Below are 22,974 nucleotides of genomic sequence, written 5' to 3'. Positions count from 1 at the left end.
AAGCCAGCCATTTTCTTTTCCACATGGAGAAAGTCTGTAGTAAGAGGTTTCAAGGCCAAGCAGGGGCAAGTAGAGACTGAAAATTAATGAAAGAAGAGCACATCCTGAAGACATTACTTGAGTCTGTTGAATTAGCAGAGCCTGAGAAGTTAGGTAGATAGAAAGAATAGATGCCTGTCATGCTCTATGTTCTTCAAACCTCCACTTACTATGAGCAGATTTAAACACCATTTTGCTTAATTTGAATGAGCATTTCAATAAAGATGTTGTAAACTAATAGACAGATACAGATATGTTGTAATCTATAAAGACATTGTAAACCACAACACATGCACACACACCTTTATAAAGAAAAAGAGGGGAGTTCCCGTCGTGGCCCGTCGTGGCGCAGTGGTTAATGAATCCGACTAGGAACCATGAGGTTGCGGGTTCGGTCCCTGCCCTTGCTCAGTGGGTTAACGATCCGGCGTTGCCGTGAGCTGTGGTGTAGGTCGCAGACGCGGCTCGGATCCCGCGTTGCTATGGCTCTGGCGTAGGCCGGTGGCTACAGCTCCGATTCGACCCCTAGCCTGGGAACCTCCATATGCCGCGGGAGCGGCCCAAGAAATAGCAACAACAACAACAACAAAAAAAAAAAAAAAAAAAAAAGAAAGAAAGAAAAAGAGGGAGAATCCATAATGAGAAAACTGGTAACTAGAGCAGCTTCTAGGAGACAGAATTGGGAGTTCTCTAATGGTGTAGTGGTTAAGGATCCAGTGTTGTTGTCACTGCAGTGGCTCAGGAACTTTCACATGCCGAGAGCGCAGCCAAAAAAAAAAAAAAGAGAGAGAGAGAGAGTCATCAAGATCAGTACCAATGGGTACAATCTCAAGGGGGATAGATGCTGAGTTACACAGAGAACTGTCAAAAAATCAGAGCACTCCTTAGAATGCAATGGGATTCCACGGGAACAGAGACATTACAAATCCCTGGAGTTGTCAAGCAGAGGCTGTGTAGACACCATGTTATGGAGAAGACACACCCTTTGGATAGAGGGTTTCAGCCAAAAATCTCTAAGGTTCCTTCAACTATGAGATCCTATAATTTCCCAAAGACAAAACATAAAAGAGGAAGTATCACTAGAGAAATGTTATCCAAATATTTGGATAGAAATTTATTTTCAAAAAATGCTTAGGCTGGGTACATAAAAAAAAAAAAAAACTGTTCACAGAAGATATCTACCCATAAACAAGATAATGCTACTTTAGTAGGTGAAAAATTTTACTAGACACAAAAGTTATCAAGTGGTAAATTGTAAATGAGAGACAAATTCAGTAATTTTAGAGACGTAAAGGAAACATTCAAGTATCCAGCTAAATATCCAGACTCTGAAAGGTGAGTTTTAAGCTTAGACATGCTAATAAATGTGTTTTATTCCATTATATCAAAAAATGAGAAAATTTAGCACTGATAGCTCAATTTTACCTCTCAGTAACATACTAGTGGGTCATATCCAGATAATACTACCCTTTTAGTTCTAGAATGCCACCAAACTACATACTAAAAAGGTGAAAGGCAGATGACCACTGTCTGAACCTCTGACAGCAACAAATTTCATATTATGAATCCACAATAGAATGTTTTCCCTCTGTGAATTAAAGGCCCATAAATTGTTAAACACTTGGAAATCAGTCAGTCATTTTTATTAAAAAAAAAAAAGTATGTACTTTAGAACTCCAACAAAAGGAAAATTTATCACAGGAATCTGCAAGGGATCAACAGCTTACTGCAGAAAGACATCTAAAGAGAATAGGGTTTTTATTCATGGAATGCAATAGGTTACCTGAGAGTAGGAGATACTATTTGCAGTGGAGTAAGAGGTGATAAAGAAATCCAAGTGGGCCTCAAGGAAGCTATATGAAGAAAATGTAACTAGGTCACCATGCTGTACAGTAGAAAAAAAAAATGTATTGGGGAAATAACTATTAAAAATAATAATAATTTAAAAAAGGAAAATCTTTCTCACAGAAAATAAAAGTATAATTTCATCACAGTAGTACAACAGATTGCAATCCTGGCTCACAATTTTCGCTTCAATATTGAGAATAAACTGTGCACAAACGCATTATTTCCCTTTAGTTACCAATATAAACTGCTTTTTGATATTTTTATATATAATGATACCACACAAAATAACAGAAAATGTATTCAGCATGAGGAATTTAATGAAGAGATTAAAAAGATGATGCTAGGAAAAGGCAAGATTCCACATCACTGTGAAATGTCATCTAATTTTTACCTTTAGCGGTGTAAAAAAAGACCATATATATGTACACACACTATAGTTCATGTATGTACTACTCTAAAAACTAAAAATTAAGAGTTGCATCTATTTAGCTTTAATTCTTTCTGATCCAGAAATCTTACCATTTCAAATTTTTTTTTTTTTTTTTTTTTTTTTTTTTTTTTTTGTCTTTTTGCTATTTCTTTGGGCCGCTTCCGCGGCATATGGAGGTTCCCAGGCTAGGGGTCCAATCGGAGCTGTAGCCACCGGCCTACGCCAGAGCCACAGCAACACAGGATCTGAGCCGCGTCTGCAACCTACACCACAGCTCACGGCAACGCCAGATCGTTAACCCACTGAGCAAGGGCAGGGACCGAACCCGCTACCTCATGGTTCCTAGTCGGATTCGTTAACCACTGTGCCACGACGGGAACTCCCCATTTCAAATTTTATCATTTAAATTGAAATATTTGAGGAAGTAGAAACTTTCATTCAGAAATAATTTTGTTTTATAATGTTCGACTATGAAAATTATATCATCTAAATGTTGCGTGCGAGTTTGTACGAAATGAATATTTATAGCAGAACTGAAAATCAAGACAAGACCATCTCTTTCATAAAAACACACATATATTTAAGAACCCTGAAATAAAATCAAGTAGCCACCTGCATGGAATCTGCAACCTGGTAAATTTATTCCAAATGTGCTGGATTTGAGCATTATAGTTCTTTATTTAGTAATGCTGCTAATGAAAAGTCTTATGTACATCTGTACACATCTGTACAGCAAATGGACCTAAGCATTATTACATCATTTTTTTTACTTCTAAATTTTGAGATCTTCGCAACTGAAAAAAATAGGAAGATAGAGCAAAGAAATAGAAATTTGAAAATATGCTCATGATCTCTGAAAATTAGGACAAAAATAATCCTAACTTTGCCTTATCTACCACTATTTATCTATATAAGGCAACAAGTTCCACTCCTTCCCGAGAATAAGAGTGGTTACTCAAATTGGCAGTAATTTCAAATCAAGTGCAGCAACAGCATTTTTAGTTTGCTTAACTTCCTATCCCGCCTTTTAACAGCCCAGTGACTGCCTCCTTTAAAAACACTGCTGAGCAGGTGCAAAAACCAGTTCTATTTGCCAACTGGAGAGGTTTCCTGAAAAGCTTATGGGTTTGCGTAAATGAATTCCACCATTTTTTTTTTTCTATAACTAAGAAGAGGAGGGGGAATCAAATTCTCTTATATTTACTGTAGTCTGGCAATGGTAATATATGTGTGACCTATTTTCACCCTTGAAATGCAGAAGTGCTTCAGAAAGTGGCCAGTATCTTATTGAAGCTGACTGATGACTGATGGAAGGTTATAATAGACTATGTCTCATGCAGACTCTGACACCTCTGGCTGAAAAAATATGGGAAACTTCTAATAAGAAAAATTCTTTAAGACAAGCTTTAAAGGGTACCAACATTTGGATTCTAAAATTTTATGGAATTTCTATGATACAAATGGTACAGGATTTCAAATGAAGATATTCTTAATATTGTTTCACTTAAGTATTTTCAATGAAATGTGTCTGTATGTGAAATACGCATAGTTTTATATTATTCACTACTGTGCTTTATTTTCAGATTGTTTCACCTTCTTCTATCTTTCTTTCTCTAGAATTCTATCTAGTAATCTATTTTAATTACCAGAACCACTCTTGGACTTGCTAATTCATTAGATTCAGTCTACTTCTCCTCAGTAACCATCAGAAAGGTTGTTAAAATTTAAGATATAAATGTCAATAAAAGCAGCAAACCACATAAGAATTGAGAGTTGGATTCTAGTAATATTTGTTTGTTTTTTACTTTTGTGACCTTGAAGAAGTCACTTAATCTTTTTACTCTTCGTTTTCTCAACTGGAAAGTAAAAAGAATTGAATCAAGGGATCACTAAACTTCCATTCAGCCGTCATCCTCTAAAATGTTTACGATATTCCTACAAAACTTTGCTACAGCTCTCTATGCCTACAACAGATGGTGGACTATACAGGAAAAGTGTTTAGTATTCAGAGTAAGTAGCTGGTGGGTTCCAGGAAAATAACTATAATAAACACTCACCCTTCAGACCATATAATTTTTTTTATCATTGAAAGGGCTGGATTAAATTTTTATTTTTTATATGAGAAATATTTTTATTTAAAAGTTCTTGTAAAACACCTAATATATAATTAAACTTATTGAATGACTAATAGTTAAACTTACTTAATTTTACTGTAGTACTTATTATGTGATCACTGAACTACCTTTTCAATTATCATTTCAGGAATATCCCAACTTTTGAAAGTACATCTTATATTTATATCTAAATTTCTGACTGGTCTAAGTTTTAATGTAGTAACACCTATGAGGGGGAAAAAAAAGCTTCCCAAACTAACCAGGTAAAGAATATTTAGAAGAAAAAGACTTACACAAAAAGTTAGCATGATCAAATAGTTTTAAAAATGTATGCATGACAGTATTTTTTTCATTAAAGCAAGTATTTTTTGTGGGAAGATTTTTGATGACAGATTCGATTTCTTTAATAGACATGGGTCATATAGATTTTCTATTTGTTTTGTGTCACTTTTAGTATGTTGTCTTTTTTCAAGAATTTGTCCATTTCATCTTAGTTGTTGAATGTGCTATACGTGAAGTTATTCATATATTCTCTTATTCTTTTGATGGCTATAGAATATATAGTGATTCCACTTCTTTAATTTTTAGTATTGGTAATTTGAGTTTCATCTATCCTTTTTCTTAGTTTTGTTAGGAGCTTACAAATTCTGTTAATCTTTTCAAAGAACCAACTTTCAGCTTTGTTAATGTGCTTTAGTTTCTGTCTTCTATTTCATTGCTTTCTGTTCTTATCTCTGTAATGAATGTTACATGTACACTTAAAAGAAATATAGATTCCACAGTTGTTGAATGTAGTCTTCTATAAATGTTAATTAGGTCAAATCGGTCTGTCAGGTTTGTTCAAATCTGCTACATTGTTATTTATTGTTTTTACTAATTTTCCTATCAGTTACTAAAAGAGACAGTCACTGTTAAAGAGTTGTCCATTTTATTCTTCAACTCTATCGATTTCTGTTTTATTTCTGTTAAACCTGTTATTATTAATGCATATACATTTAGGATACATACCTAATTCTGATTAATTCACTCTTTTATAAGTATGAAGTGTCCTCTTTATTTCTGGAAATAGCCCTCTACTTTGATGTTAATACAGCACTCTATCACTCATTAGCTAGTTTTTTTCCATTGTTCTTCCTAACTTTCTACTTCCAAATAATACCTATTTCTATTCATTGTTTTATAAACAGCATACATTTTGTTCTTGTTTTTTTATCCAGCCAGACAAGCTTTCTTTTAATTGTACATATATTTTGTACCTGTAATATAAACTTTGGTACAGTTGGGTTTAAAACTACTATTTTCCTATTTGTTTTTTATTTCTTCCATATGTTCCTCTTTTCCTATCTTCTTTTGGATAAACCAATGGATTTCTGATATTCCATTTTGGTTTCTGTAAGGTTTACCTTTTTCTATTACAGTTGCTCTGAGAAATATATAATTGCATTTGTAACATATCACAATCTACAAAGAATTAATATCACTACACATGAACCAAAAGAAATGTGCAAGAGTGTAAGTCCATTACTTTTGCTATTCCACTTCTTTAATTTCTGCATATACCTTGCTTATAAGTACCATAATAATGTTATGATTTTGCCTTAGATGTTCAATTTTAAAATAATTGGAAAAAATACTTTTTCATATATTTCCATCATATATTTTCTATTTTAAACATTTATTTCCTCATGTAGATTCAAATTTCCAACAGGTGTCATTTCTTTCATCATGAACAATATAGTGTCATTTCTTTAACTGAGCTGAAAATTTCTTTTTTCAACCTCAATATTGAGAGATAGTTTCACTAAATATGGAATTATCAGTTGATAATTTTTTTTTCATTTAGCACGTTAAATATTTAATTTCTTTGCCTTCTGGTCTGCCTCATTTCCAATGAGAAGACACTCATCGTTCTCAGAATTGTAACCCTCTGTACAATGTGCATTTTCCCCAATGGTTATTTTGAAGGTTTTTATTTGCCTCCACTTCTCAATTCTTTGACTATGATGTGCCTACATGTGATTCTTCTTCTATTTATCTTGGTTAGATGTGATGATCTTCTTGGATCTATAAAGATGTTTTCCATTAAATCTGGAAATTTCCAGCCATTATTTCTTCAACTACTTCTTCTGCTTTATTCTATTTCTCTTCTTCTTCTGAGACTCCAGTTCACATATGGTGGGCCACTTGACAGCAGTAAGCCAGTTTACAGGTCAATCAGATTTTGTTCATTTGTTTCCTCACTGTTTTCTTTTCTTCAGATTAGTCTCTAAAGAACTATAAGCTCACTAATACTCTGCAATATGTTGTTCAACCATCCAATGAAATTTTCATATCAGATATAGTATTTCTCGGTTCTGGAATTCTCATTTGATTATTTTCCTTATAGTTTCTACTGATGCAGTGTGATCCTCTGTTACTATTAACATTTTTTTCCCTGAAGCTCTTGAACAATTATATTAACTGCTTTAGAGCTCTTATCTGTTATTTCCAATTTTATGGATATCTTTTACTTTGATGTAACCCAGATTTTCCTGTTTCTTAACACGTCTAATATTTTATTTGCTGTGTACTAAAACCCTGTACATTGTAGTGACTTTGTATTACGTTACTGTCCTTGAGAGAATGCTGATTGTTTTTTGTTTTTTTTTTTTTAACTCTAGGTGGTACATAAGTTACCTGGTTTATCATCCTGAACTTGAGGAGGCTTAGTTTTATGCCTTTGTTGGGGGTCAATCTGTTTGTTTCATCCTTTGTGCTAAGGCAAACACCTTAGTCCTGGGACATAATTTCTACTCATTGTTGTCAGCCTTTGAAGACTACCATGGAATAACTGGGGTGTTCACTAAGTCCCTGCCATTTGGTAGGACTTTACCTCTAATTTTTGTCTATCTCTATGGTGAATAGCAACTGAATTCTCTGCCTAGGCTTTACATTCCATAAATGTAAGGAGTCTATCTTGTTCACACTGTCCTTAGCACCTAAAAGAGCAGGTGCTTAATGTTTGTTGTTAAATGAATAAACTAAAAAAGACTGAAACAAAATTTTCTCAACAGGACAAGATACAGATATGTTTTTCCTTTCCCTCTGGAAATTGTTTATTTATTCAACTATACTTTCTAAGTTTCTACTACATTCCAGGGATTGTGCCAATAAACAGAATTATTTACAGAATCAACAATCCTTGTTCTCACAGAACTTTAGAGAATTTTTAGTCAGGGGTCATTCTGGCACAATTTAGCTTACAGTATGTAGCAGTGATTCTGCAATTAAAGGGCCTAGTTTGAATCCAGCTCTACAGACAACTAGCTGAATCACCCTAAGTGAAATCTTCAAACTCAGTTTTCCCATCAGGAAAATGGTGATAATAAAAATACATCATTGCATTACTATGGGCGTTAAATGATCACAAATGAGTGCTGTTACTAAACTTATTATGAGACTAGTTCTCAGAAAATATCTAATTCTAAACTGGATATTTATTCAATGGATATTTAAATAATTGCATTGCATTACAGCCCAAATTCATCATACAGTTCAACTCGATTGCATTTCAACTTTACGGTCAGATGTATTTTGGAATTCAGATTGTATTTCAAAGTCTAGATAATTGATATAGCATGTATGCCATATATTACGTAACCTCGAGTAGAGTCTGCGGCAGTGTCCCATCATTAAATATATTAATGTTGATTAGCTAATATAATCAATGTTAATATGTATACAACATGAATATTCACATGACGTGGGGAAAATAAAGACTGTCAGTAGCTATAATCACTTGTTACTTCAGGTCTGGTTTTAACACTAAGAGTTTTGGCACCACCTTAGTGACATCAGCTTTCCGTTTCTGGAGCTTTCTGGATTTGGTCATTGTGAATGAGGGAGTATGGAGCTTGTATAATTACACCTCTTGAGTAACTGGGAGAAGGAATGAAGAAGGATGTCAGATAAGAGAAGGCAGACTGATAATATATTTACTAGGGGGTTAGATTTCCAAATGGATTGCTTCTGACAAACTTCAGTCTCCAGGGTTTATCTTTGGCTCTTCACATTTACATGCTTTGGCGTAAAGCTGTCCACTGAGTTGGTATGAAAATACTATCTGGTGAATTAATAAATGCATGTATTACCAGGGACTAAGAAAGCACAAGTTTGAAACCTGTCCTTTTTGGAAACTTCACTGTTAACTTTCCACAATTTCTTCTTTCTATCTCATTCTCCAATCTATCTCACGAGATCAGCAGTTGTTCATAAAAGTTTGTAAACAAACTGTTACATAAAGAAGCAAAAGAATCTTAAGAATCCCTCAGAGTGACTGAAAAGCATGCTGGACAGCAGTCAACTGTAGTACATAGTTTCTAATAAACAAAACTGCTAAAATATCATGCAGTACTGTTTACAGTTGCTCTTACTAGCTGCTGCAGAAACTTACAACCTGGCCTACTGAATAAGTTAATACACTCAAAAAAACAAGAATTTTTTCCTTTGCCTTAGTCGAATTAAATGGGAACTTGAAAAAGATATGTTGAAAAGTCTGAGCTTTTGGCAACCTACACTTCTTTAAACCAAATACTGAAGTCAGAATAAAACCAAAAGCAAGCACATTAATTTATACATTTCTGCTTTTATATCAAAGATATACCTGGGTTGTGGTTTTGATTCTGGCTTGACATACTGTGGCTCTTTTTTCGTAAAGGTTTTCTAGAATGAGAGAGAGAAGAGTTGACACAAGTGGTAAAACAACTTCATCCTCTGTAAAAGTTTAATCCCACTGATATTCCATTATATTGTCAAAAGAAGAAAACACTGATCCATTATAACAGGCATTATAAGCCTAAACACTGATAGAAATAAGTGTACTCAGAGGAGTACGATCATGGAACCCCCTCCAGCATCTTTGATTTCCTCCCCCACAAAGGAATTTAATTTTTTACCGATCATTTCCATGAACAAATATCCACATGGATCTCCTACAGATAAGAATTTATTTATTTGCTTATTTGTATTTTATTTATTTATTTGCTTATTTGTATTTGTCCTTTGTCTTCTAAAAAATATTTAACATAGATTTAAGGTAGCTTACAAAAAATACAGCACAGAAAAAAAGGGGAAAAAGAGAATATCAGGTCAACAGGAAATATGGATAGAAAGATGATGTCAAGTGTTTTCTGATGTTGCTTAATGTATTACACAGATTGGCTTTCAAATTCCTATCAAAGTGTTATGGACTACACAGCGTTCCCTGAAAATTCGTATACGGGAAAACCTATACGAAGCCCTAATCCCCAAACGTGACTATGTTTGGAAATAAGGCCTTTCAGGAAGTAATTAAGGGTAAATGAAATCAAAAGGGTGAGGCTCTAATCCAATAGGACTGCTGGCCTTAGAGGAAGAGGAAAAGATGCCAGGGGCACATGCACACACAGAAAAGGCCACAGGAGGACACAGCAGGAAGCAGCCATTTATAAGCAAAGGGCAGAAGTGTGGAAAAACCAACTCTGCCCCAGAACTGTGAGAAAATTATTTTCTACCATCCAGTCTACAGTATTTTATTATAGCAGCCTAGCAGACTGAAACACAAAGCAACAAAGAAATGGCCACTTTCAACAGCATCTCTTCAACAGTGACACTACAGTGTTTTATATGAATCTTTTTCTATAATCCTTGAATATCACTGAGCAGTAGAAAGAACAACTCAGGAAGATAATTCTAAGGAACCTCAGAATAACTGGGCCAGTGCCTTTCTGGTCATTTGGCATGATCCAAAAGTTAAAACTGGGAATTCCCATTGTGGCTCAGCAGAAACAAACCTGACTAGAATCCATGAGGATGCAGGTCCGATCCCTAGCCTCACTCAGTGAGTTAAGGATTCATATGCCTCACCTGTGGCCCTAAAAAAGAAAAAAAAATAAAACAAACAAACAAAACCCACAAAAGTTAAAACTGAGAGCTAAAGGCACTGCATTATCCACTTCATCATCAGCTATGCCAATTATTTTGCACAAAATAGCTTTTGAAAAAAAAAGTGATCTAGCTGAGAGGAATTTGAGGGAATAGTGATAATGAGGAAGAATTAATGGACAGGGATTGCTGGTGTCATCTTCTCCCTCAGTCGCCATAAGAAGTCAGTACCAGATAGCATCCTGGTTACTGATGTGCTCATGATGCCCCAAGCAAAATGCTGATTTTAGTTTTGCCTTTTAAGTTTCAAATATATAGTTAACCACTATTTGACTAGCAAAGCCCAAGAACTCTCTTCTACAAAATCTCAGACATACAAAGGATCACAGTAAAGATGCAACATGGAAAAAATCTGTTTTTATACTACAAATATACTCAGTTTTAAGTCACAGGATGATTGTTTTAAATATTTTAAACAAGTCAAAAAGCTCTTGCAAGTGAAGCTTCACCCTATTCTACAGTGCTCCCTCAGATGCGATCTGACTTGTATGTATATATTTGTATTTCATGCCACTCATTTCTTAAGATCAAAGATTACCTTTTCTTCTACAGTTATGTTAGAATGCAATAATAACTTTGAGAATGTTGCATCATCTCTCAACTCTTGGTTACTTTTGAATTCCTGGAATGTGTGTTCTTTCTCAAAACAAACAATCACCCTCAACAATAATACTGTAATTTTTAAAACTATGTGCAACATGCACATGATAATAAAACATGACACAGGACCTATATTCTAAACATTGCCCTCAAGGTGTTCCATGGCACATTTTGCATGGCTGCAAAACTACTGATGGCTACAAAAATTATTTTGAACCTACACATTCTATACTTTCGCACAAAACTCAGTCCTTGGCTTGGGAAACACTGTCCTTAAGTGAGACTACCAATTACACTTGCCAACTTATTTTTTTTTTAACAGCTTGCTTTTCAGGCAGACTAACTGAGATTGGCATGCTCTCCATGATGAAGGGTGTCAAATGTGAAGTCCACTAAGCAAAACTGTCTCAGTCAAATGTTCCTGAGGATTTTCCTTACTAAAATGTTCTCCCATTACCTCCATTGTGTCTTTTTCTTCCTACTTACCATAATTAGAAATGGGTTTTTTTGGTCACCTGTTGGCAAAGTCAATAACAGTTCTTTTTTAAAGGGGCCCTGGGTTTTCCTGAGGTGTTTTTTTTTTTTTTTTCCCTAAGAGTTAGTTTTCTTCATATGTATACAATAAAATCTCAAGTCCATTCTGCCTTGATATTCGAACTCCATTCTCTTTCAAAACTTTTCTTCCAGAGTGCCCATTGTGGCTCAGTGGAAACGAACCCGACCAGTGTCCATGAGGATGTGGGTTCAATCCCTGGACTCACTCAGTGGGTTAAGGATCCGATGTTGCCATGAGCTGTGGTGTTTATTACAGATGCAGCTCAGATCCTGTGTTGCTGTGGCGTAGGCTGGCAGCTGTAGTTTCAATTCAACGCCAAGACTGGGAACTTCCATTGGCCTTGGGTGCAGTTTTAAAAAAAAACAAACACATACACACACAAAAAAACCCAAACAAACAAAAAACAAAACCAAAAAAACCCTTTTCTTTCTTCCACAGCTGTCACCTGCTTCTTTAGACTTCTTCAAGCTCCAAGTCTCTTCAGGACAATGCATTAGAAGTGACACATTCTAAATACTTGACTGAAGATGTCACTTATGAAAAACTCAAGTCATTTTCAAAATGTTTTCACAACCTCTGTGGTCTTATTTCAAACCTCTTTTCAGAGTCCTTTCCCCCACAGTTTTTTCAAATCCCAAAATTTAACTGGTACCAAACTTAATTCTGATAATTTACATAATATTATTACACCTCAAGCTTCTTTTTAGAAGCAGTTGTCTAATCTGTCAATTACCCTCTTCCTCCCAAGTATCATCTGGAATTTTTCTTCATTTTGACAATGCTGCTAATTTCTCTCAGTCAAATGATTAACTTCTCGCATTGATTAACCACAGATGAAATACGGAAGAAAGCCCTTCATTTTGCGTCGTGATGCTAGACACATTTCTATAATGCTATTAGTGTGAAATTGTGCAACATGTTTGGGATAAAAAAGTAACCTCTTATTGGCATATTACTCCTCCAATACTTATGCTAAAATGTGGTTAAAGGGTATTTCTAAGTAGCAAGAAATTTTCAGGGTTTTAAACAGCTTTGTGACCCTACCATAAGCATATATAAACACCCCATTCAAGGTAAAATCAAAGGTTTGTTTAAAAATAGGTAGCGGTGAAGAGAAAAATTACTAAAAGCATATACATACAAAACTACAAATTACACATTAAAACATGTGAAATAAACTGAAAAGCTTTTTCTGCCAGGCTTGGATATTAACACTTGTATTTTCCTCAGCAAAAGTCAGCCATGTCACCAGCACATTCTGTGGAAGAACTAGAGAGTTGCACTCCTTATACTGCTATTGCTTCTTGTGGAAGAAATGTTTTATAAAGAAAAATGTCAGTAACTTGCATCCATACAGAACCAGAAGGCACCAACCACATTATTTGGGGATTTTTTCACAAGTGAATAGCTTTCCATTGTTGTATTGGAGGGCTTCTAAGAACACTCACAAACCACAGACCACAGACGGACACTCAGGAAGTTGTGAAAGGTCCAGGAAAACCACAGTTTCTCAAAATCTTCTCAGGGAGCCGCAGAAGGCTTCAATTTGAAGGCGTTCTCAAGAGGGGCACTTCTTTAACCTTTCTTAAGAGAAGTGCAGGGAATCCCACCGGTCATGATGATCACTCTGTAATGGCCATAGCCTCAAAAGGCCATTCAACCTGCAGATTATGAGAGACTGAAGCAAGGGACCCAACAAAACATGGGTCATCCATGTAGCAGTCACTAGACAAAGGTCTTTAATTTCCAAGGAAAATCAAAACTCTTTGATATGTAGGAATCTAAGGATAACACAGGAGGCGAGACAAAGACCGATGAGAAGGAAGAAGCTGGATAGAATTTACCTCCCAAGCTCAGTCCCTCTGAGGGTTGAAACATTATTTATAAAAGATCTAACAGGGTTATTTTCAGGAGCGTGTTCATAGCAACAAAGCATAGCATAATACCAATAAATTCTACAAAAAGATAAAAGATATTTAAATGCATGGTTGAGCTTAAGGGAAAGTGACAGCATTCCTTTCTAGCCAAAGCCAAGAAAGGCCCAATGTACCACTGTATGAGTTTTGAAGCCTGCCTTTGCCTGGAGAATTGCATGGAAATTCCTGGGAACCTAGAATCTGGGTTTTAACAATCTTTGTGCCCTGCAGGTGGGAGACAAACACTGGAACCCAGAGTATAAAGGAGTGTCAGCGTTGAGACCACTCCTCATAAAACCTGGCTACTGGAAGTGCAATATTCTTAGAGTGTAAACCAATATTTCTAAATTTCTTGGAGAGAGAAAGAAAGAAAGAGAGAAAGATACCATGAGACCATTTGTCTGTCATGGCCTTGGTTCTGGGTTGGGGTGGGGGGGGAGTCCCCTCCTAGAAAATTTTCACAATAAGAACTCATCCATGTGGATTTGGAACCTCACTTCACACTCCCTGCAGCACCCTAAACACACACCTCACATACAAAAGAAAGGCAAAAAATTTAGAATAAATTGGTCCTGGGTGGGTAGTGCTCTAAACAAGTACCTGGTAAAAGCAAATATCAATCATTCTCAGAAGAATGTAGCTTGAATTCAGATTTCAAGTAATTCTCATAATAAAATACCAAGAGAAAAGAGCTCACAATGAGAATATCATTAGCCTTAAGAAAATAAGCAATCGGTGTGTCAGAAGAAAACAAACTGCACATTCACAAACTCAAAGAAGTATAAAACAAAATAACTCTTATTTGTAAAGTTAAAAATAATAAAAATAGTGAAAGAACTAAAACTCTAGTAGTTGAGTCAATCTAAGGTTTCTGTATGATAAAAGGATAAAGACACTTTAAGAGTATATATTAAAATCCAGGTTAACCACTTATAAAAGGTAAAAGTAGGAACATAAAGACCAGTGGGTCCAAGGAAAACAATGGGCACAATGTCAAAGTAGTACTAGGAAAAGTGAGACAAGAGGAGAAAATACGTTCATCAATACCCAAAAGTCAAAGGAGTGAAAGAAAAAAAAAAATGGCAAGAACAAAGAGCACAAAATAGAAGGGGTATGAATGCATCTAAGTATATTTTTAAATTTTTTTATTAAGCTATAATTGATTGTGCCAATTTCTGCTGTACAGATTGTGACCCAGTCATACATATATGCATACACACATTCTTTTTCTCATACTATCTTCCATCATGGTCCATCCCAAGAGACTGGATATAGTTGCCTGTGCTGTATAGTAGGACCTCCTTGCTTATCCCTTCTAAGTGTAATGGTTTGCATCTGCTCACCCCAAACTTCTCGACCATCCCACTCCTCCCCCTCTCCCCCTGGGCAAACACAAGTCTGTTCTCTAGGCCCATGAGTCAGTTTCTGTTTTGCAGATAGGTTCATTTGTGTCATATTTTAGATTCCACATACAAGTGATATCATATGGTATTTGTCTTACTCTGACTTATTTCACTTAGTATGAGAATCTATAGTTGACCCATGTTCCTGCAAATGGCATTATTTCATTCTTTTTTAGGGCTGATTAGTAAGCCACATTATATATACTATAATACCACATCTTAATCCATACATCTGTCAATGGACATTTAGGTTGTTTTCATGTCTTGGCTATTGTAAATAGTGCTGCAATGAACAGAGGCATGCATGAATCTTTCTGCATTGTAGTTTTATCGGGATATATGCCCAGGAGTGGGATTGCTTGGTCATATGGTAGTCCTATATTTAGTTTTCTGAGGTTATACAAATGTACATTCCCACCAAGAGTGAAAGAGGGTTTCCTTTTTTTCCACATCCTCACCAGCATTTGTTATTTGTAGACTTGTTAATGATGGCCATTCTGACCAGTGTGAAGTTTAAAAACATAACTGTATGATGTTCACAAAGAACTAATGGCCTAGAAATACATGAAGGAAATTCTCAGCCTTATTTCTCATTAGGAAAATGCAAATTAAGATCACAACTATTTCATACCTTGCAAATGGGCAAGGGTTAAAATGTTGACATATTAAGTGCTGCCAATATATGAAGCAATGAGGACCATCATAAACTGCTCTGGGAGTGGAAAACCCTTCACTGAATTGCCTGCTAATGTGGAACATATTCCCAGTGGCCAGCACTGCCAGGCTACTCCAGGCTGTCTGTGGCTAGAGGCTATCAATTATTCAGGTAATTAATAATCACTGACTGAGTTCCTACTGCCCAGGCCCTGTCTACTTGCCTCCCGGGCTGAAGGGATCAATATTCTGACTCCTATATAACCCATTATCGATGCAACAGGATACAGATTTGTATTGATGCTGGGAATTCTTACTCTAGAGAAATTCTTGCACCTAACACTTATAAAATAAATGTAGCAGAATTGCTCATAATAAGAAATAAATTTTTAAAAAAGCCAAATATCTCTCAGCAATGGAAGGGATAATTAAATTGTAGTGTAATCATTCAATGAGATGTTGTACCATTAAAATAAATGAACTATGAGGGCACACATTGACATTTATCAAGACTGGAGCTCTGGCTGTGTTGCAATGGATCATCTGTGTCTCCAGAGTGCTGGGACACAGGTTCAATTCCCCAGCCAGGCAGAGTGGGTTAAGGATCTGGCAATGTCACAGCTGTACTCAGATATGATCCATGGCCCAGGAACTCCATATTTGAGTGGGGCAGCCAAAAAAGGAAAAAAAAAAAAATGCAGGTTGATGGATCTCAAAAATACATCATTGGGCAAAAAGAGAGAAGACATTATAATTCTATACACATAAATTTAAAAAACAAGTAAAAGTAAGCAAGAAAAATGCTAACTAGAGATGTGTGTAGATGTGCTAAAATTATGAAGAAAAGCAAGGGAACAATTGTCATAAAATTAAGGAGATTGGTTTCTTTAGGATATGAAGGGAAGGAAAAGACACAAAGAGTTCTGTTCCCTAAGTTTGGTATTCGTTTTAGTATTAGTCTTTGAGATAGAGATATAGAACTATAAATAAATGTGCATATGAATAATATGCTGTTTTCTATAATTGATACACAAAACAATAGAAGTTTTAAAATAATATGATAGCAAAATTCCTGGAGGTTAAGATGAGTGTCTGTCCCCAAATAAGAAACGAATGAAAGGCTCTTGGGAATCTATGAGTTTCCAAAGAGTAACAAAACTTCCCAGGGGGTTTCATGGCTCCAAATCTCTCCTGTGGTTCGGGTGTGTTCTTGGAAACTCAAGTTTCCAAGTTCAAGAATGCCAAGCAATGGAACAACTGCTGCCAGGAATAAATCGTTTTATTCTTAAGTTTTAAACTCTATGAATCTATAAATACGTATGACTGATTTTTTTATCAGCTAGAATTAAAAGGAGAAATTGAGAAAATAAGTTTCTGCTTAACAATCTAGGGAAATTTGAATAGGCTTGTGTGTTGATGCTTTAAATACAAGGCACTTATTTGATTTTGCAAATGTTTCCCCATTTGTATTTAACATACTTTCCCAGATAGTTAATTTATTACTAAACAGTTCAGTAATAAACAGGAAAGTGCTTTAAAATTTTGAATTCAATCCTTTTCATTTGTGTATTTATTTGGGACTTATTTGACTGTGAAACCATTGTAAATGGTGAGTTTGGTTATCATCATGACATTTGTATACTATGTGCTAGATCTGGAACTGCATCACAGAATTAAAAATTGTTGTAAGTAATAATTATAACCAAATATGTGTTTTAGGTACATTTTCTTCAACCTTCACCAAAACTGCAAAATAGATACTCTATAATCCCCACTTCTTTAGGAAGTTGAGAAATTTATCATCTTTATCTTGATTACATAACTGGAGACAGGGAGTCATATTCAATACACTACTCTATTCAAAAGGTAAAAATGGTGATACAGGCAAAAGACTTTTAATCTAAAAACAGTCAGAATACAGTGAATGACGACAGCATTAGAGTTTTCACTAGATTTTTGACTGGTTCACACTCAGCAATTCTGTTTTCCACTTTTAGTCATTTTAGAAAACATCCAATGATTTTGTAGAGTCAGTATAACTTAATCATAATGAGATTTAGAACTGCCAAAGCACATGCATCAGGGTCAAAGGCTGTCCCAGCCCCCTACCTACAACTTGACTATCTCCCCTTATTTGGAGGACTTTTATGGTGAATTACGTAAAACAATGCTTCTCAGGAGTTCCCTGCATGACTCACTGGTTAACCAACCCAACTAGGATTCATGAGGATGCAGGTTCGATCCCTGGCCCCGTTCAGGGGTTTAAGGATCTGGCACTGCCGTGAGCTGTGGCACAGGTTGCAGATGTGACTTGGATCCTGTGTTGCTGTGGCTGTGGTATAGGCCAGCAGCTGCAGCTCCAATTCAACCCCTAGTCTAGGAACTTCCATATGCTACAAGTGCAGCCCTTAAAAGCAAAAAATTAAAAAAAAAAAAAAAAAAAGGTTTCAGACTTCATATGTTTATCACTAAGATCTGATTCCTAGAGATTCAGGATATACTTGGATGATATATTAGCTAATTGAAACTATTCAGATTAATTTATTTGGGTGAAAGCTCTCTTATCACAATATCTGGCATATTTTCCCAGGCCAATTTTAACAGTGACTGTAGTTTTATTTCATTATTTGAGAATGTGCTCCTGATATCTTTGATTGATTATAATCTAACTCTTCAACTTTCAGAAGAAAATACATTCCTATCCCAGTGCTTGCCTCTAAATTCAGCACAGAATATCTTTATGGCAGGCATTTGCCAGGAAAAAAATTAACTTGTATAGACTGTCACTGGTTATCCAAAACTCACCTAAAAGGGAAAATATTATGGGCAATTATTTAAAACAGTGTTTCTCAAACTTTAATGTGCTTACAAATCACTACTATTCTTATTCAAACACAGATTCTGAATCATTAGATTTGGGGCAGGACCTAAGAGCCTATATTTGTAACAAGTTCCTGAAATAATAAAACTGCTGCTGAGCCATGGAGTGGGATGTGTCTAAAGGACAGTCCCCCTGCTCCACAAGACATCCTAAAATCTATCTGGTTTGAGCTAAACCTGCAAAGAATTATCTAGTTTTAGGTGGCCATTGGTTTTTTTTTTTTTTTATGTACTTCTATTTTTGAGGAAGACGCAGTGAAAATCCATAATTCCTATGTGACAAATGTCCTCCCTTGTCAAAGTAATTCTTATCTCCCTTCTTGCTGCTTACGCAGGTGCAAAGAGTGGCACACCTGTGAGAGTTCCCCACTCAGGCTTCCTGGCTCCATTTTAAATGAGGTTTCCTTTATTTATTTTCACAGTGGGGGGGAGTTCCCGTCATGGCTCAGTGATTAATGAATCTGACTAGGAACCATGAGGTTGCAGGTTGTATCCCTGGTGTTGCTCAGTGAGTTAAGGATCTGGCATTGCCATTAGCTGTGGTGTAGGTTGCAGATGTGGCTCGGATCCCGCGTTGCTGTGGCTCTGGCGTAGGCCAGTGGCCATGGCTCCGATTTGACCCCTAGCCTGGGAACTTCCATATGCCATAGGAGCAGCCCTACAAAAGGCAAAAAGAGAAAAAAAAAATATATATATATATATTTTTTTTCACAGTGTGTATGAATTTGCATGTGTGTATCTTGTGTGTCTGTCTGTCCTTATCTCCTTATCTTCCCCAACACCTTTACTTACCACGACCGCCACTACTATAACTACTGTTATTACTATTTACAGGTCTATGATACCTTATCTGTAACTCCGAACTTCCAAAATTTTCGTAACAGAAAATGGAGGCACATTTAACATACTTAACTTTTGGTGGCAAAACCTGACTGAAACCAATCAACAAAAAACCTATACACTTGCCTCTATCTCCCACTTAATGAAAATATTTTTATGCTTCACTGCAAAACATCACTGTGTTATAATTACAGGTTTGATTGCAGACTCACTTCTCTCCTTACCTTTGTTATGTTTGACATTTTCTGTTCCCCAAATACGTCTGGTCCCAAGAGCTTCCAATAAAGGATTATGAAGCTCCACAACTAAGGCAAGCGATGACTATCACCACTGCTGGTGCTTGTACTAAACAACTGTGCCTTTGAGGAGTTCTATAGTTGCTATTCCAATGCATTCTAACATCTCATTAGGCTAAAGGTGTATAACTGAAGAGAAAATGCTGTACTTAATCCATCTATTGTTTAAAGAATACACTTGACTTTTTAGATATTTTTTCCAGATCATTAAAAAAGTGCACATTACATGAAATCTCAGTCAATCTAACATTAATAGCCATAGCAATATCCAAAAGCTGTGGCCATAACCATGGATACCAGCATTTCCTACATCAACTGGCACTCCCTATGTCTACTATTGAAGTTTTCATTCATATTCAATATCCATGTCTGGTGCATTTTGTTTGATGAAAACAAGCTAATTAGTGCTGAACCTTTCCTAGTTCATAAATTTATTCCTAAGAACATTAAAAGGAAGTCAAGTGAGACATGTTCAGTAACAGATGTTTGCCTTTTTTGGCTGCCTTTTTACAGTTTGTACTCTTTCATGACTTTTTAAGAAATTTAGTTAATGTTCCCTTTCCTAGAGAACAAGCGTACCTAGCTCCCCAGGATGTGGGGGTGCGAGGGGAGGATTCCCCAGGGCAGGCGCAGTCTGTTCACCCCTTGAACCTACTATCTGCTCCAATGCTCTTTGCATCCAGCTTTTCATTCTTTCATCCAGGTTTTCATAACAGTCACATTCCAGCTTATCTCAGAAAGAACGTGAATGGTGACTGGAGATTATTATAAAGCTAGAACTATGGTGGGCGCTGTTCCTAAGACACGTGGGCCTAGTGCCCCTCAAATACCTTTCCCTTCATGAGGATGTCTTGGAATAAAGGGTCACCATGAGTGAGAGAATTTGATTGAATCTTCTGGCTTCTTACAGAACAGTAAGATTGCAAAGTCACTTCCAAAACTAAAACCCCAATGGTCTTTTATCATAAAAGAAATGAAAAGTGTAGATCAAGATTTTTCTCTATAAAATTAAATTAATCTGGAGTTCCCGTCATGGCGCAGTGGTTAACGAATCCGACTAGGAACCATGAGGTTGCGGGTTCGGTCCCTGCCCTTGCTCAGTGGGTTAACGATCCGGCGTTGCCCTGAGCTGTGGTGTAGGTTGCAGACGCGGCTCGGATCCCGCGCTGCTGTGGCTCTGGCGTAGGCCGGTGGCTACAGCTCCGATTCAACCCCTAGCCTGGGAACCTCCATATGCCGCGGGAGCGGCCAAGAAATAGCAACAACAACAAAAAGACAAAAAAAAAAAAAATTAAATTAATCCAAAAATACAAATTTTAAATTACCCTATTTATTTACCTAAACTTCCACATTGGAATATTATGTAGTCTGCGTGCCATTCTGATATGATTTAAATGGTGGTACCTTAGTAAACTAAGTAACATTACGATGGAAATCCTGCATTCTCCAAGACTGCCTTCTTTTAAAACTTTACTTTTTAAAACTTTATGAGAATACTTTTAAACTATTGACCAATTTATTGTGACTATACATCTTAATCTATTTATTGCTAAAGGAATTCTGCATGAAGTACCTCCTTTATTTTTCCCCAAAAAGTACTTTAATTAAAGCATTCATCTAGATGAAAAGATTTAATAAAATAAAGATGATTATTAAAATACATAGGCCCACATAAAATATATGATAGGAGTTTCCATCGTGGCGCATCAGAAACAAATCCAACTAGGAACCATGAGGTTGAGGGTTCAATCCCTGGCCTTGCTCAGTGGGTTAAGGATCTGGTGTTGCTGTGAGCTGTGGTGCAGGTTGCAGACGTGGCACTATTGTGGCTCTGGCGTAGGCTGGTGGCAGCAGCTCCAATTAGACCCCTAGCCTGGGAACCTCCATATGCCATGGGTGCAGCCCTCAAAAAAAAAAGACAAAAATAAAATAAAATAAAGTAAAATAAAATAAATGATATAAAAAATCAGATAAGACTGCAGCAAAGCAATATAACCATTGAAATGTGGAGTTTTAACTGCAACTATATACATTAAAATATTACTACATATATACATATAAATAAATATATACATTATTCTATTAAAATATCCAAATGTTTATATTTCATAGGAAAATAAACATGCGTGTCAAAATTAAAATGTAAAGGTTGAAGATAATGTAGAGCAATAAACCTCACTACTCTTGCTACAGGATCAAAAAATAAAATTATTAGATAAAAGTAAACTGCTAGAATGTTGTTCAAAATGTCAACAAAATCATAGTCACAAGGTTAACTCAAGGTTTAAATTAATCACAAGCCTACTTCAGGATTTTTAAAATGTATTTTCATTGGTACCCAGAATGATTTTTTAAACATTAGGAAACCATTTGAATAAATAAATTAAAGAGTCACAATGACTTGTGTTAATTTTTAGAAGTGTCATAAAATCAAATCAGATGGCACTTTTTATAAAATAGAGCCCACAGGAGGAGAAAATCATGGGTATGAAAAGCAGTATAATACCTCCTCAAATGTGTGGAGGAGGGAAGGAAAAGATCAGAGAGAAGACACTGTGACGGAGAAAAAATGAGCAAAGGTGTTTTATATGTTAAAAGTTAATTTACTATTTTTTATTATGTAATAAAATCTTTTGAACGAATGCCCACACTCTTCTGACAGTAAAATTTGGTAAAGGATCACAAAAAGATAACTAAACTTCCAAGTTAAAAAAATATCCCCCTAGATTCTTAGTTTTCTTGTACCAAAATGGCTTACGAAAATTTTCCAGAGAAAAGTGGTAAGAAAGGTCATTCAACCCTAGTCAACCCAGTCGACGGTCAAAATGTAGCTTATATGAAGAATGTTACATTTGTAATTTATTTTTTCATTTTTAAAAAATATGTTTCTACAAAACTCTTTTTTTTTGTCTTTGTTTTCTAGGGCCATACCTGTGGCATATGGAGATTCCCAGGTTAGGGGTCGAATCAGAGATACAGCAGCCGGCCTACACCACAGCCACAGCAACGCGGGATCTGAACTGTGTCTGTAAACTACACCACAGCTCATGGCAATGCTGGATCCTTCAGGCCAGGGACTGAACCCACATCCTCATGGATACTAGTTGGGTTCATTTTCACTAAGCCACAATGGGAATTCCACAAATGATTTTAGTATTGTTTATGAGGTGAATCTAAAAATACATTTAAAAATATGATCAGTGACCCTCAGTTTCTCCTCTCACACAGGACTTGTTCTCCTTAGGAGGAGGCAGGTCCAAATGCCCAGAGAACTCACGATGTGTTCTTTGAAACACAAAGTAATGTATAATGAAACTGGCTATTAAACTGAATTTTATTTGCTTATAATCCCTTACTTCTGGGTGTCAAAGTTGGGCCAATTCCTTTCATCTAAGATTAAGAAAATAAAGTGAGCAGGAGTTCCTGCCATGGCTTGG

General features: G+C 36.0%; 1 protein-coding gene across 5 annotated transcripts in view; it reads right to left on the bottom strand.

The window, feature by feature from the left end:
- The window catches only part of IQCM (IQ motif containing M), a 605,776-nt gene that overhangs the window by 201,480 nt on the left and 381,322 nt on the right, over nucleotides 1-22,974 (bottom strand). For all 5 annotated transcript variants that reach the window (XM_084972727.1, XM_084972731.1, XM_084972730.1 and 2 more), the window contains one exon: nucleotides 9,074-9,132. In XM_084972727.1, coding sequence (XP_084828853.1) covers nucleotides 9,074-9,132 — 59 coding nt within the window. The remainder of the gene's footprint in view (nucleotides 1-9,073; nucleotides 9,133-22,974) is intronic.

This window comes from Sus scrofa, chromosome 8, assembly GCF_054392235.1.
Source record: "Sus scrofa isolate SSC_HxYL_T2T_F1_AM1 chromosome 8, Sscrofa_HxYL_maternal_Yorkshire_Landrace_v2.0, whole genome shotgun sequence".
Lineage (NCBI taxonomy): Eukaryota > Metazoa > Chordata > Mammalia > Artiodactyla > Suidae > Sus > Sus scrofa.
This window is presented reverse-complemented; position numbering and strand designations above follow the sequence as displayed.